Source organism: Branchiostoma floridae, chromosome 6 (genome assembly GCF_000003815.2).
Source record: "Branchiostoma floridae strain S238N-H82 chromosome 6, Bfl_VNyyK, whole genome shotgun sequence".
Taxonomy (NCBI): domain Eukaryota; kingdom Metazoa; phylum Chordata; class Leptocardii; order Amphioxiformes; family Branchiostomatidae; genus Branchiostoma; species Branchiostoma floridae.
In genome coordinates this window covers 16,587,591-16,601,683 of record NC_049984.1, presented here as the reverse complement: position 1 = coordinate 16,601,683, position 14,093 = coordinate 16,587,591, and the positions used below count along the sequence as shown (strand labels likewise).

Here is a 14,093-nt window from a genome sequence, read left to right as displayed (position 1 = left end):
TTTTATCTCGTTTCTTTAATCGCATCCACGCAGTTCATATGAATTTCCTGCATACTTTGGAAGATTAGGTGGGATACCTTTTTTTACTGTTTTCACGGTTAGCTTACTGTGTCTATTTGTCGCCGGGTCCCCGGTTGATTTTAACTGCGAGATAAAAAAAAATCCGGGACCCTAACCGTGCCCCCAAATAGACCGATAGATGCAGGGTGTCCCATGGGGCCACGTAAAGCAGACGCCCAAAAGTGAAAAAAAACTAACAAATATGACCGTAGCATATGCATTAGAAGATATTACCTAGCCGTGTGGTGTATTCAAACAAATAACCATAGTTCATAGCCCAACTTCTCCTTGTGTCACATTTGAACCGCGTGTCAGTACACTTACAGCTGAACGCTATGCATGTTTCAGGCTGCTGAACAGGGAGAACGCCAACGTGATATTTGTGAGCTGGATCGAGGGTTCCCTGACGGGCCTGAACCCCGCCCAAGCCGCCGCTAACGTCCGTGTCTCCGCTGCCGAGCTCGCGTACTTCTGCAAATGGCTTCAGGTTAGTTGTGCTCATTCTATCCATGGACGAACCCGCAGCGATTTGCTGTGAAGTTGCAACGAATTTAAAATGGAAATGTAAACTAAGAGATACAAAACTTGGAACAACCTATTTGGCATTAAAGACTCATATTTTTATTATTCATGAAGGCATGAAAAGGACAAAGTGGCCCTGAACCCAAGTTGTAAAAAATTGTTTTAAAAAGGCCAATTAACAACATACAGTTTTTAAGTACAGAAAGTTAACTACGTAGCATATCAGACTCATTCGTACCGAATTTCGTTTCTCTAAAGAGTGTATTCCACTGGACTGCGGTACGTTAGGGTCGTCGTTGCGTTCTGAATTGAATTTGGGTTACCCTTGACTTTATTATGGAAATATCAGGCAAGAAGTAGGCGTATGACTAGAAGTACAACATAACACACAAAACGTAAAAGAGTTAAGTTCTAAAAAGATTCGTTTTTTATCGGTGTTTTAACGTGCCGCAACTTCTGCGAGATATCACATTTAGCTTGTGGGAAACTAGTTGACAAAAACACATAGGCAGGGACCCGATAACAACTCTGAATTCAAATGTCTCACTTCATACTAGCAACTGTCTACAGGGAAGATTGAGAGTTTAGAGAATAGAATAGGCATGTGACATATGAAGAGGTGTATCATAATAATACCTGTGCGTCTTACAGTGACAAGACGTGGGTCATGCCAAATCTTTACTGAACCACCCTATTTTATGTTTAGCACATTTCGTTAGCAACGCCAATCCACGTAAGTAAATGATAATTGCCTTAACAACATCATTCATCGTATTTTAGGGGATTACTTGCCATAAGTCTGGCAGAAGCCTTCAAAACAACACTTCGCTGTGTCACAGGCTTTTGTCCCTTTTGCTTGGAGTGTCGTGGTAAACTGAAAAAGAAAAACAGCAACTGGAAAGGCAGTTTGTATGTCATCAGGTCTTGCATATCGAGGTCATGAGGTGGTGTGAGAAGGGTTACCGCCTATAGGTTTCACTAGATGGGTACTTTAGAGGTCAGGCTACGATGCCCATGTGAGTTTTTCATGGACTAAAAATGTGACCTTTAGCAGCCTGTTCCTTACCTATTTTCTACATATTTTGATAGGACACAGAACTGGTGATCTTTTCCCTAGACGCAGTGGATAACAGCCCATTGCCCCTATGACCTTAAAATGGCTACGGGACTACCTTTTACAAGAGCCTGCATGAAATTGTTCATCACTGAAGAATCAAAATCACTGAACTGCCAAAAGACGAATATGACTTGTTTTCTTTTCACGAACACTTCACGAACATCTGCGTTTTGTTTTCGTACAGAACATAACCGGCGTGTCCCTCCAGTCGTTCCACATCGTGGGCTTCAGCTTCGGGGCACAGATCGCGGGACTGGCGGGCGCACAGCTACCGGGGCTGGGCAGGATCACTGGTAAATACAACTCTTTGACAAAATATAATATAATTAACGATTGCACATGACAAAAGAGTTCGCTACTTTTGCGAAGCTTTCGAGAAATACTCTGTGTCTTGTCTTTCTTGGTACGTCATCAGAGCTTGTCTGACTCTGAGAAAACAAATATAGGCTACAGAATCGTCAGGAGGACGAATGCAGTCGCTTCATCAAAAAGAAGAAAATTCACAAAACTCCGATCGCGAAAGAAAATCTATTACACGGATACTACGAGAACACACACTAGAGGGTCCAACATCGTCTTCACAAACCCTATCCGCATAACAAATCACGATCATCACCATTCATCCAAAAAGTTGTGCTGACCATAGATATAAGTAAACACAAACACACATACAGACATACACATATTCACAGACACGCCAAAAGCAACAATGTAAAACCAAACGATGAGGACTGCTACGTTATTTCAAAATTTCTTGCACTGTGTCCTTAACCCCCCAGGTCTGGACCCAGCCGCCATGTACTTTGCCGAGTCTCCGCCCGAGGCCCGACTGGACCCGACAGATGCCGAGTTTGTGGACATCATCCACACAGATGCCGAGATGTTGGGCGGGATGGGTAAATCTGTGCTTAATGTTCTACATCTCTATTGCATTTGATCAACTAACATGGAACAAGGGCTGTCTTCAAGGGTATCAAAGTAACAATTTGTGAGCTCTTAACTGCATTAATCACTCTATGCAATTAAACTCTATTCTCGAAATTGTGAAGCAAAAGTTTGTCAGCGAGATTCCACCTAGCGCCTTGCAAATACTTGGATTGAAATCTGTTGTAACGTTATGAAGTACGATAATTTGGGAAAAATGCTCAAATGCACTATGCTCAAATGTGCAAAATGTAATACTGCATGACGTGTCTTCACGTCCTTTAACGTGTGTCTTTTTCCAGGTCCCAGTGGCATGAGTCCGGTCGGTCACGTGGACTTTTACCCGAACGGCGGCACGAACCAACCCGGCTGCGAGTCGTGTAAGTAGGTTAGACAGCCGTGCACGTAAAACATTGTACGAAATAAATCTGTTAGTGTGTCAAACAACTCAACGCGTCAGAAGGACGGCAGTGAAAGAGTTGCCTGTTATCCAGTCTTCATTTTTTGTACCGATTTATAATCGCCCTTAGCTTTTTTCCGGAATAACGGTTAGAATTTCTTTGTACATTTGTAAATGTTTGTTTTGTGCAAATAAACAATGTAAAAAAATGAAAGTGAAATCAGGACGAAAGCTGAATACGGTTGGATACCAAAAATTGAAATTCAAAAGACTTGATTGATTATAGTATTTTGAATTGCCGTTACCACAGTTCTCGGGGACCTGTTGACATTCTGCGATCACCGCAAGTCGATCTACTACTTCTATGGCAGTTTGGACTCCCAGAATCCTCCACTCCGATCGTACAGGTGCGACAGTCACGAGCGCTTCCTAGCGGGAACCTGCATGAGCTGCAGGGCGAACCGCTGCAGGAGCATAGGGATAGACGCCACCAGAGTTCCCAGGAAGAAACACGTCAAGATGTACTTGCACACGACGGCTGAAGAACCTTACAGAGGTAGAAAGGCTTGAATAGAATTCTTATATGTTATACTATAGTATCTATTATATAGTACTCGGTCATACGAGGTGAGGACTGTAAGCATTTGGTACATAAACGCCACTGGAATGAAAAAAACAACAACAACCCTGAATCAGCACTCTTGAAAGTGTACATTTAATTTTTGGTCGTTTAATCTGGGAATACAATTTCAATTAGAACACACACCGACAGACACGCAGACATGCACACACGCTCTCTCAGACTCAGGCGCAAGCACGTGCACAACTAAACCCTTGTCTTATCTTTGACTGTAAGAACTGCGTGGATCGAAGAATCACCGAAAGCCTATTCTAATGAGAGTTTCAGGGCAATACTAACCGGCTCTACTTCAAACTGCAGCTAGGTGTCGCTGCTGCACTGTGCAATATGCAATATGCAAGATTCGTTGTTGCAGCGTGAGGGCACTTTCACAATAGTTCTATTTCTTCTCCAGTTTACCATTACTCGGTGAGGATACACTTCCGGCGCGGACGCGGCTCAGGGTACCACCGAAGACACGAGGGGCGAAGGGAGGGCCGCCTGTTCGTCACCCTACATGGCAAGAATGGGACCAGCCAAGAACTACCCCTCAATAGGTAAGGACAATTACTATACTATATAAAGGTATCAGTTTTGAGGGGAAGGTATCGTTCCGACGTTTCGAGGCTGAGACAGCATAGAATGTTTGTAAAAAGTAGTGAGGTACATAAACGGACATTCCTGTTGCAGTACCATGTAAAGTTACTAGGATAGGTTAGGACCTGACGACATACACAATTTTATAGCAATCTATCCATAGCCTCTTGAGCTATTCTGTTCAATCGCAAACGAACAAACAAGCAAACAAATAAAGAAACGCTAACGGTAACATAACATTCTTGGCGAAGGTAGTAAGCAAACTTAAGTCTAGTATTGTTAAAGTGTTCAGGTAATTCATTTGTACATTATACTTTATACATGGTGCATACAATCTTTTCATAAAACGTCATTTTGCGCCATATATGCATGTTGGATTACAGATGTAATGTTACGTCTGTTCAACAAGCCAACATGCTGCTGCTGTAATCTAATTACCCACCAACATGGTCGCCAAGATAGTAATAGAAATTTCTCATTGTTCCTACAAGTCATAACTATATATGTACTTTTTCTTCAGCGGCGAACCCGTTACCATGGTACCCGGGCATCACGTCAGGTTCCTAGTGACGTCACATGACAGGTTAGGTCGTCTGCACAGCGTGACGTTCCGCTGGGATGACAGCGAATCGGCCTCGCAAAACGATGGCTTCAGTCTGTGGGACCTTTGGGGGAAACGTCGCAAGCGTGACCTCCGTGGTGATGACGCCGTGTTTGAGGCATTTGTCCGGAAGTACGGTGACGTGATTGCCGACGTCACTTCCGGTGACGAAGCACGTATGAGGAAGTACACCAGGCCTCGAGGTGTGAAAAGGAACGACTCCAACAAGCTGATGGCACTGCAAGCGGTCTTACAAGTTTACCATCCTTTCATCAGTCTCAAATTGCAGGACAAAGGTGGTATTTGGAACACTACAAGTAAAATAGACGACTCTGTTGACGGCACAACACGTCACGATGACGTAATGCACATTAATGGGAGCAAAGGAGGTAATAAGCATCATAGTCGTCGACACGGTGAGGACGGAGCTCTCCTGAAGACTACGCCACGTAGACGTCATCGCCGCTCGGAAAGTGACGTCATGCACGTGAGAAAAATCCGTGTGAAATCGGGGGAATCACAGGAAAGGTTTGTGTGCAAGATTACAAATCTTATCTCGCTGACGTTATCTATCTTTTTGGGTGTTAGCTAGAACGGAATATCCCTCTGAGTGAAACACTACAATAACCTTTGGCTCGCCCCTGAGACGTCGCCAAAATATTTTAGTGTAACAGTTCAGGGTTCAAGCGCTACCAACTGACCAGTTTAGATGGTTAGTACGTTGGCCTTTTGAGCTAGGATTTGTTTGTAATGGCCATACTCAACATAGAGTCCAAATTCTGATTGCGATTCCATTTTCCATTTCTTACCCAGCTTGCACTTCTGCGCTGACGGACGCGAGCACCGGATTCCGCAAATCCGGAAAGGAGAGTGTGTCCGGTTTTCTCGATGTGAGGGTTAGTGGCACCAGGATTGGTTCAAGACAGAGGTCCTTACCTTCCGCTTCAGAGTGTCATAAACACGTAATCCTTGTGTGAAAAGAGATAATGCTAGTTCACCTATATTCGCGGTGTAACTTGTGTATCCTTTGCTTTTTAAAAATGGAATATTTAGGGATATCAAGTCGACGGACTGTGGTTTCAAACTGCAGTATTTTGAAAATATTGTACTCTTAGTCTCGGAAACCATCGACTTGATATCCCTGAATACCCATGCCTATATAGGTTACCCAGCAGAGAAAGATAATTAGCGTTAATACAAAAGATTAGAGAAGACTGAGGTGAAGACTTCCACCAGTTTAAACGCGGGCACAATCATCAATGACCTCCTTTTTATTGAGTGTATATCATCAAGATTAAGACTCTTAGAGGGTCCGTTATAACCACATTTTGCTTAATGTCTCGCCTCTGAAGAGGTCTGGCGGCAAGCGTCTTAGACCTATACGCTTCCGCCAGTGACATCTTCCGTTTTCCAGATTTTTTTAACGAGTGTATTCAACTCCAATACTCTATTCATGATTGCTGAGTGCTATGCAGAGAAAGCAGTATGCACCATTTTAAAAATCTTCGGTATAAGGCCGTCCGTGGTTTGAACTACGACCGTCCAAATGCAAGTCGAACACTCACAGCCACTATTCCACAGCACCAGGTAACATTGACACTATGATATACTTTAAACTCTGTATCATGGTTTGCGTTTAGGACGATTTTGAAATGTTGTAAAGTTATGACACCGACATACGTTACAATAAACGATGTTTTGAGTACTTGTCGCCTTGAATCATTTGTCTATCACAGAAACAATGCCGTAACAGAGAATACAAACGCTATGTACAGTATTTACAGGTCTATTGTACAGGGGAAATTCCCCATACTCTTTTCGACATGCAAAAAGAATAGACCCGTTCTTATACCACTGTCACATTGTCGACGATCTTTGGGCGTACTTCGCGATCGCTGGAAGGTCGACTGATTTAAAGACCGACAGAGGGTCGCGCGTATTTTTCACCTGAAAACAGTCCCTAACACATTGATTGAGCATGACTCGGGCAACAGCGAGGGCAATTGAAACAATAATATGATGTTGACGAAAATTTTATTTTAAGACTATCGCTAAATCTAGTCATTTTAGCTAAACTATTTTGGCGTCATTGGAACAAATTACTACAATTGAGAATATTCATTCACAGATGTTTCATTATTCAAAAAACATTTGGACGTGTTCTAATAACGTATTGATTAACATGGCATGTCGATAGTTCATTGACCCGGGTTCAGACCGTTATCGATAGTTATTGTAACACGTTTTGAGAAATGACCTTATTTTGCAATTCGCAATCGATCTTACAACGTTACTTTCCAATGATAGAGTCGATTCCGAGTCACCGAGAGGGTTTTGAAATAATATTTGTAATAAGTTTGAACTATTCTAAGCAAAAGAATATTTCAGTGGCTGGCGTTCTAAATTGTTCAAACAATTGAAAATGGAAGTTTGAACATGTTTGAACCTATCTATATATGTTGGAAACATTGGGAAATTAATGGTACAAATAACTCTTTATTAAAAACAATTTAGAAACATCTATGTGTTTTTGTCATTGTTGGAACAAGTGATCATATGTTCCAACAATTTGCGTCATTTTTTTACTCCATAAAAACTTTTATTACCCCCATAAACCAAGCTGCTAAGCTGGGCCTTTTGTTTGGGTCTTGTATTTTTAGATTTTCTTTAGTAGACACTAGTGGCTCTTTTGTGAAAAGCTGTCAGACAGACACAATTTCTTGTACTTGGCAGGGATGTGTGAATTTCCCTCTTCCCAGCCCACTGACCCAGTTTCATCATTTTGTTTCACTGTTCGAACATGTGATCACATGTGATCACAAATGGTGAACCTATGTTGAAACAGTTTAGAAACTAACAGAAATAATGGATTTGATGTTTCTAACATGTATGAACACTGTAGAAAATATTTAGAACATCACACAGATGTTAGAAATAGTTCTTAACAGTTACTTATCACATTTATTATGTTATAAAGATTTTCAACACGTTGGAACAAAAGGCAAGAAAGACCCTCTTGGTAATGTGGAATCGACTCTAGTCTACATGTGACAATACTTGATATTGTAAAGGCTTTAAACGCCGGGTGACCCGTTTCTGACGTCACAGTTCCGTCATGGTCACCTGACAGTGCATTCGGGTCATTTCAACTTGAGAAGGATCAGAGGACTGGTCAAAAGAGTGTTGATGAGCGTTTAACATTGTGTGTGAATATAGCGTAGAATCTTTACAATTATAATATAAATATTACCTATCTAAACAAGATTTCCGATGGATTTTACGTCTGATAAATTCTTTTACGTGTGCAAATTCTACTTTGTTACCAAAGTGAATCAAATATATTGCACGGAACATTTAAACCTAGATGAATATATGTATCTAATAAAAGTGACGCAAGCTATTGGCATCAGGCCTTGAACCTTGTACAATAAATACTATGAATAACCGTTCTTCTGTCCATTGGTATGTTGCAGACACAAGGACACCTTTAATGAATGTTTCATTTTGACACTACGTTCTTACAATTTCGTTGTAACACTATAAAGTCTTTTGTTGTCCTGCTAAGAAGTGGCTTGAAAGCGGAAGCCCACTTTGTGCCTGATTAGTTGTCGGATTTGTTCCTACAAATTTCACTCAGTGAGAAAGTCATTGTCATCCCTATTAAGGAGTCTGCACCAGTTCGCCTGTCGAAGTCAAGTTATGAAACTGTTCCGGGCAGAAATGCCGGTTTTCCTTCATGTCTGCGTCCAGAAACATCAGTCCCACCACCGTGAAGAAGCCGAGAAAAATGGCGCCCAGTTTGAGAAGCCTGTCCCTGTTGGACTTGAGTTCGTGCGCTAGAACCTCCAGGAACGTTACGTACAGAAAGGTGCCGGTGGCCAGCCCCGTCAGCACCCCGCTTACGCCGTGGCTGTGAGTCGTCTGAGAGCTGGACTCGACCACCATCCCTGTGACAGACCATATCAAAAGAAACGACCGTTACAAAATCAGTCAAGTCTCACCTTCTTACGTTTCGATGCCTTTCAGATACCTTCCTAAGTTCTAACTACATGTAGTATGCTGCTTCTTGCCGCTATAAGTAGCCAATGTAGGTGGCGCTTTTGTGAGGGGGGATATAAACTTAGTCACGCCACAAAAGCGTACCTCTACATCGCTACTTACTAGTACTCTGAGAAAGATGTCTGAGACCGATAGGCATCGAAACGTAAACAAGTGAGGCATATTACTGATTGTGTAAAAGAAAACACTAATATCGCACATTCTACCAATCATATGAAATTATCTCGGGGAATAAACAGCTCAGCAACAGACTTGGACCGGACTAACAAGAGTCCACAGAGATTGCAACAGAACTAGTTGGATTAACGAATAGATCAGAGAACCAACTGCAATCATGAACCACGAGATTTAAACTCCACGTTTGGGACCTCATTTTGCAGATGCATGGAAGTGGGCCAGTGCATACGAGTACCTTGTCAATCTAGACATTAAAAACAATAACGCAGTTCTCACCAATGGCCATGCCTGTCGGAGCCGTGATGGCGAAGAAGATGCTGAGCCCTACCATGGTGGTCCTTCCCATGGTGCTTTGCACCAGGGCCATCCCGAGGCTGAAGGCCATGACAGACTTGTGCAGTGCCACTGCCGTTATCAACTGTAAAACGGCTAGGAAAGAACCAGGAATAGTTTCATCAGATGGATAATTCAACAGAAAGGAACGTTATAAAAAGCTACCATTTCGAATAAAAACCATGTGTTTATTGTACAATAGGCCTGGTGCAATGGAAAATAAAATGCATTTAATCTGTAAATGCCGTCATTATACAGCAGAAAGAAACAGGCATTTTGTTTATTATTCATTTACCGGCACAGGCTACAGGCATTTTGAAACACAATCTTCTCGAGATTTCAGCATCTAAAAAACTACAAAATCTTAATTTCTACTATACTAGTCACAAAGCCTACTTATCACTGTATACGTAACCGTTGCAATTTTCGTTCGGGCATACGCTTGTAAATAAAGATGCACAAACAGCTCTTATCTACACAACCAATGAGATTCTATCTGCAGACTTTTCGATAGCATTTCGGCTACTTTCCTAGGTGCTTTCTAAACCCTACTACTTTTTGCTGCTTTAGATACATAAGAATCCTGTACATGTGTTGGAATATACGTAAGTATTGGAACATCCGCTTTACGTAAATCACATTAATTGCTTACGTCAAAATCGTAATTCTAAGACATTATCAAATTCCCTAGATGTTACCCGGTCTTAATGTACGGCTTAGCAAATACAGAACATTTTAACAGTTAATTTCCCCGGGAACTAGGTCAGCTCATTTTGCGGCTGAGTGAATTATAATCGTAATCGTTTCCTTTGTTCTGTGACTAAAATCTCCCATCACCCACTGGGACTACTACGTCATCGCCTGTGCTGACGTCATGCTACCTACCGGCTGTCTCTTTCTGTAGCCCAACGGCGATGCCCTCAAAGACGGAATGTAGGGAAATGGCAAGGAGTAGGGACCAAGATCGTAGGCTGGAAAATGCGGGGTAAAAACTCGATTTAACAAAAGCAAAGAACAAGAAATAGTAATGCCTTCAACTACCAGATTTGACGTTATAATCCTATGATTGTTTTTACCGGCACAGGCTATTGCGGGGCAATATAACATTGTAATCTTGTTATTGGATCTATCTGGCAGTGTCATCTCAAGTAAACAAATCTACACAGAACGCAACGATCTGTTGCCGTATTTGTTGGCGGATGTAAACATTTCTACGCATACGTACAACTCATAACAGCTACTATGGGTATCAATGTACTCCAAAGAAAACATATTTCAGTTGCAATGCTTACAAATTTCTTATTGCTGGATTTATGATGAAAATGTGTTGACTGAATTCGGGAAATGAAAAAAAAAAGTTTGTGACATAAGAACGGGCCTTAAAAATCCTATGAAATGGTCACTATCTTTATTAACTGTAGGTAAATGACGCCGAACGGGTTGTTTAAGGGTCGTTGACAAAATATTCTTTGCAGGGCAGATATGTTGTACAAAAGACAATGTTGTCGATTGAGATGAAAAAAATACATAATATTTTAAACTATTTTACAATTAACACCGCTGTTACAAACTAAATCAAACAGAATGATGAAACGATTTAAAATTGAACCATTATTGCGACTGATCGCTCTACTGAAAACAATCAAAGTAAACAATATTCTAATATACTGACTGTACTAAATTTGAATATTCAGACTTCGGCTTAATGTTTATGTAGCTACATCACTTACCTGGCATGCAAATGTTCATGGTCGTCACTCTGGTCTGAGTCGGGTATTCCACCGTGCATTTCCCCCATCTCCATAACGTTCACGTCTTCTTCCTCGTTGTTTATGCACACGGGAGTCTCCAGGGCGATGTGTGTACCGTTGTGCCGCGCCTGTAGCGGCCTGCTGTGGTACTTCAGGGCCACCTGCTCCACCGTTAGAACCATGAACTAGGGCTGGGTACCGGTACAGAAAATTCAGGTCCAGGTCCGGTTCAGGTCCAAAAGATCAGGTCCAGGTCCGGACCTGAACCTGGACCTGATTCAGTATGACTCATACTAATAGTCCATTTTACTACAAAGAAATCTGTTTGGTGGAGTACTAGACTTCCACTGGCGTTTTAAAATCCTACAACGCTAACTGCACCTGTACGATTGGCTGTAAAACTTGGTAGAAATTACTATAAACTCTACTCTACTTTACTCTTGTTATTTTCTTCCACCTGCAAGCGCCAAAACGCGTAAATGCCTTATGAAATAATCTGTTAATTTTCTAACCGGTCCAACATCCGGTCCACCTAATTTTTTCAGGTCCGGTTTTTCTGGACCGGTCCAATAGGAAAAACCGGTTTTGTACCGGTACGCTGTACCGATACCCAGCCCTACCATGAACAAGCCCATGGCCACCACGAGCATTGGGAGGGGGAAACCCGGGTACGAGAGGTGTGAGCCCGCGAGGGCAAGGTTCAGCTCCTCCTCGACGTCAGGAATCAAGTCCAAGAGGCAGGTGGCCAGAAACACTCCCCCGGCGAAGCAGCTGAGCAGGGCCGGCGTCCTACCTCGTTGTTTGTACCGTTGTTTCCTCCCAGACACGAACCAAGCAGGCCCCAACCCAAATATCATAGTCAAGATAAAGGTGACCAAGATGGCCGCTATCTTTACCACCGTCACTGATTCAGCCATCTTTGTTGAATAAACTGGTACTACGAACTTTTGCAGTTGTATATCTAGCAAAGAAGAGACATGCAACACGTAGAAACCTCTTCGTATTCACCGTAGACTCGCACTGCTCAAGCACGATGAAAGACGGCCCACAGAAGTTGCCCCGTAGACATAAGAATCCGGTTGAATGACCTTTAACTATTGACGTCTGTGTATGATTCACAGGTACAGCCGGATATCTGGGACCGAATCGTATTTTCCTGCTCGTTTTGGTCGATACTGTACATTATTCACGGTTACAAACCTGGTGCTACACCGCACCATCTGTCTCGTCAATGTTTTGGACACAAACATGGTCGGCATGCCGCATGAATTGTTACGTTAAACACCGCGCCAGCCGTTACCGCGGCTGTGTGAATAGAATTTGAGTCAAGCCGTGTAGAGAGCAATAGCACGCATCGTCCAGGTGTCGTTATGCGTTCTAAAACAGGTTGAGTTACCGAACTACTTTATAGATGGGCGCTGTTGCACATAGCTGCAATTAAGTGGTTGTTGGTTGAGGTAACATTTTAGTGCAGTGATCCCAAACAGAAACAAATCGGCCAGATGGAACAAACACAATCACATCTCTAATGCGTTTAGACAAATCTTTCCAAAATAAAAAGTTGTCTTTTTACTTGATATATTTTACATATCTATATGTCTATATAATGTTTGTCAGCTTATAGCTGTTTACCTTTTCTTCTGATAGCTCCAAATATTTGTTATATCCCATACCAGAAATAAATCCATGACCTAGAAATATATCATATACTTCCGGAGAAGTCTTGAATATTTAAGATTGATACGTGTCCTTGCAAATAGATTTTTAGTATGATTTCGTTTCGTTCCTTCTCCTTCTTCCTCCGTTACAAGCAAATAAGGTCAATGACCTTAACGAGACAGGACAGCTGTCACCATGGTTACATAATATAGCAAGTGTCATATGAAGGATATATGTTTTAGTAAGGCCACAGCAAGTAAATTTTTCGAATGACATCCTCTACAGACTATTACAAATTGTTATCATTTTGCTTTAAGTAAAATCCCATTGACCAACAGCGTTAGAACGTCAGACATTTTACGTTTGGGCGTTAGGCCACATCAATTTAATTTCTTTGTTCACGGATTCGCTCGCTCCTATTTTTTGGAAAAAAAAATTACCAGTCAGCAAATTTTCACCATTAATGAAACCATTCACCAGCTTTCTGGTGTAGCAAATTGGCCTTTATATCATACGCTCCTTAAAGTGTGGGTACAGGTGCTGTTACTGTACAATAATAGTTTTTTTAAAACTTTTTTCAAGCCGAAAACTTTTTTTCTTTATGTTTTGGATTAGCCGTTACCTTGACCCCAACCATTTTACAATTTTTATTTTATTTCGCCCTCTCGCTCCATATTTTTTTATGAAAAAATCCGTGAACCAAGAAATTAAATTGGTGTGGCCTTATCTGTGCAAAATGGTCAGTAGTTTTTTGGTGAAGTAACGTTTAGAAAAAGAAAGCATTTCTATACATTTGCTATACATTTGAGGTATTTTCTGTCATCAAACCATTCTTAGAAAGGGGATTCGAAGTTTAACTACTCCAAATGAATATGTATTACTTTGATATTTGACAACTTTCCTGGGTGTAGTAAAGCATCATATACTTAGCGACCACTGCGAAAAGTTGGAGGGGAAGACCTGGACAATAATGTCTGAATGATAGTATGTATTTCGATTTCGCATCATTACTTGCTATGCTTGAGACCAAGCTGCTGCATATGCAATACAGCCGAGTATTACCAGAGGGCATTTCAGTACTGTCACGGAGACCCGTATATTGACATGGTCAGATTCGTCGCATGTTTTGGATGTGTGAGACATGTCACCGACTGCTCCAATGGTGATACGTGGCGGCTCAGTAGAACATTCTTTGTCGTCACAGCCACGATAAACAAACCTTTTGGTTTACAGAGACAGATAAGGGAGAACGAATGCGTGAACGAATGCAAGAG

At 41.8% G+C, this 14,093-nt stretch overlaps 2 protein-coding genes across 2 annotated transcripts in view; one reads left to right on the top strand and one right to left on the bottom strand.

The window, feature by feature from the left end:
* Positions 1–5,741, top strand: part of LOC118418147 (pancreatic lipase-related protein 2-like) — a 7,464-nt gene extending 1,723 nt beyond the window's left edge. The window contains exons 4-11 of the mRNA XM_035823982.1: positions 409–547; positions 1,884–1,992; positions 2,479–2,595; positions 2,926–3,003; positions 3,334–3,579; positions 4,058–4,199; positions 4,760–5,368; positions 5,654–5,741. Coding sequence (XP_035679875.1) covers positions 409–547; positions 1,884–1,992; positions 2,479–2,595; positions 2,926–3,003; positions 3,334–3,579; positions 4,058–4,199; positions 4,760–5,368; positions 5,654–5,741 — 1,528 coding nt within the window. The remainder of the gene's footprint in view (positions 1–408; positions 548–1,883; positions 1,993–2,478; positions 2,596–2,925; positions 3,004–3,333; positions 3,580–4,057; positions 4,200–4,759; positions 5,369–5,653) is intronic.
* A 2,158-nt stretch (positions 5,742–7,899) lies between these two features.
* Positions 7,900–12,315, bottom strand: LOC118417255 (zinc transporter ZIP1-like). Its single transcript, XM_035822740.1, has 5 exons — positions 11,781–12,315; positions 11,140–11,339; positions 10,295–10,380; positions 9,353–9,505; positions 7,900–8,787 (listed from the first exon to the last, which is right to left on the bottom strand). Exons 1-5 carry the CDS (start codon positions 12,075–12,077, stop codon positions 8,501–8,503), a joined length of 1,023 nt encoding a protein of 340 aa, XP_035678633.1. The 5' UTR covers positions 12,078–12,315; the 3' UTR covers positions 7,900–8,500.
* Positions 12,316–14,093: the final 1,778 nt, after the last annotated feature.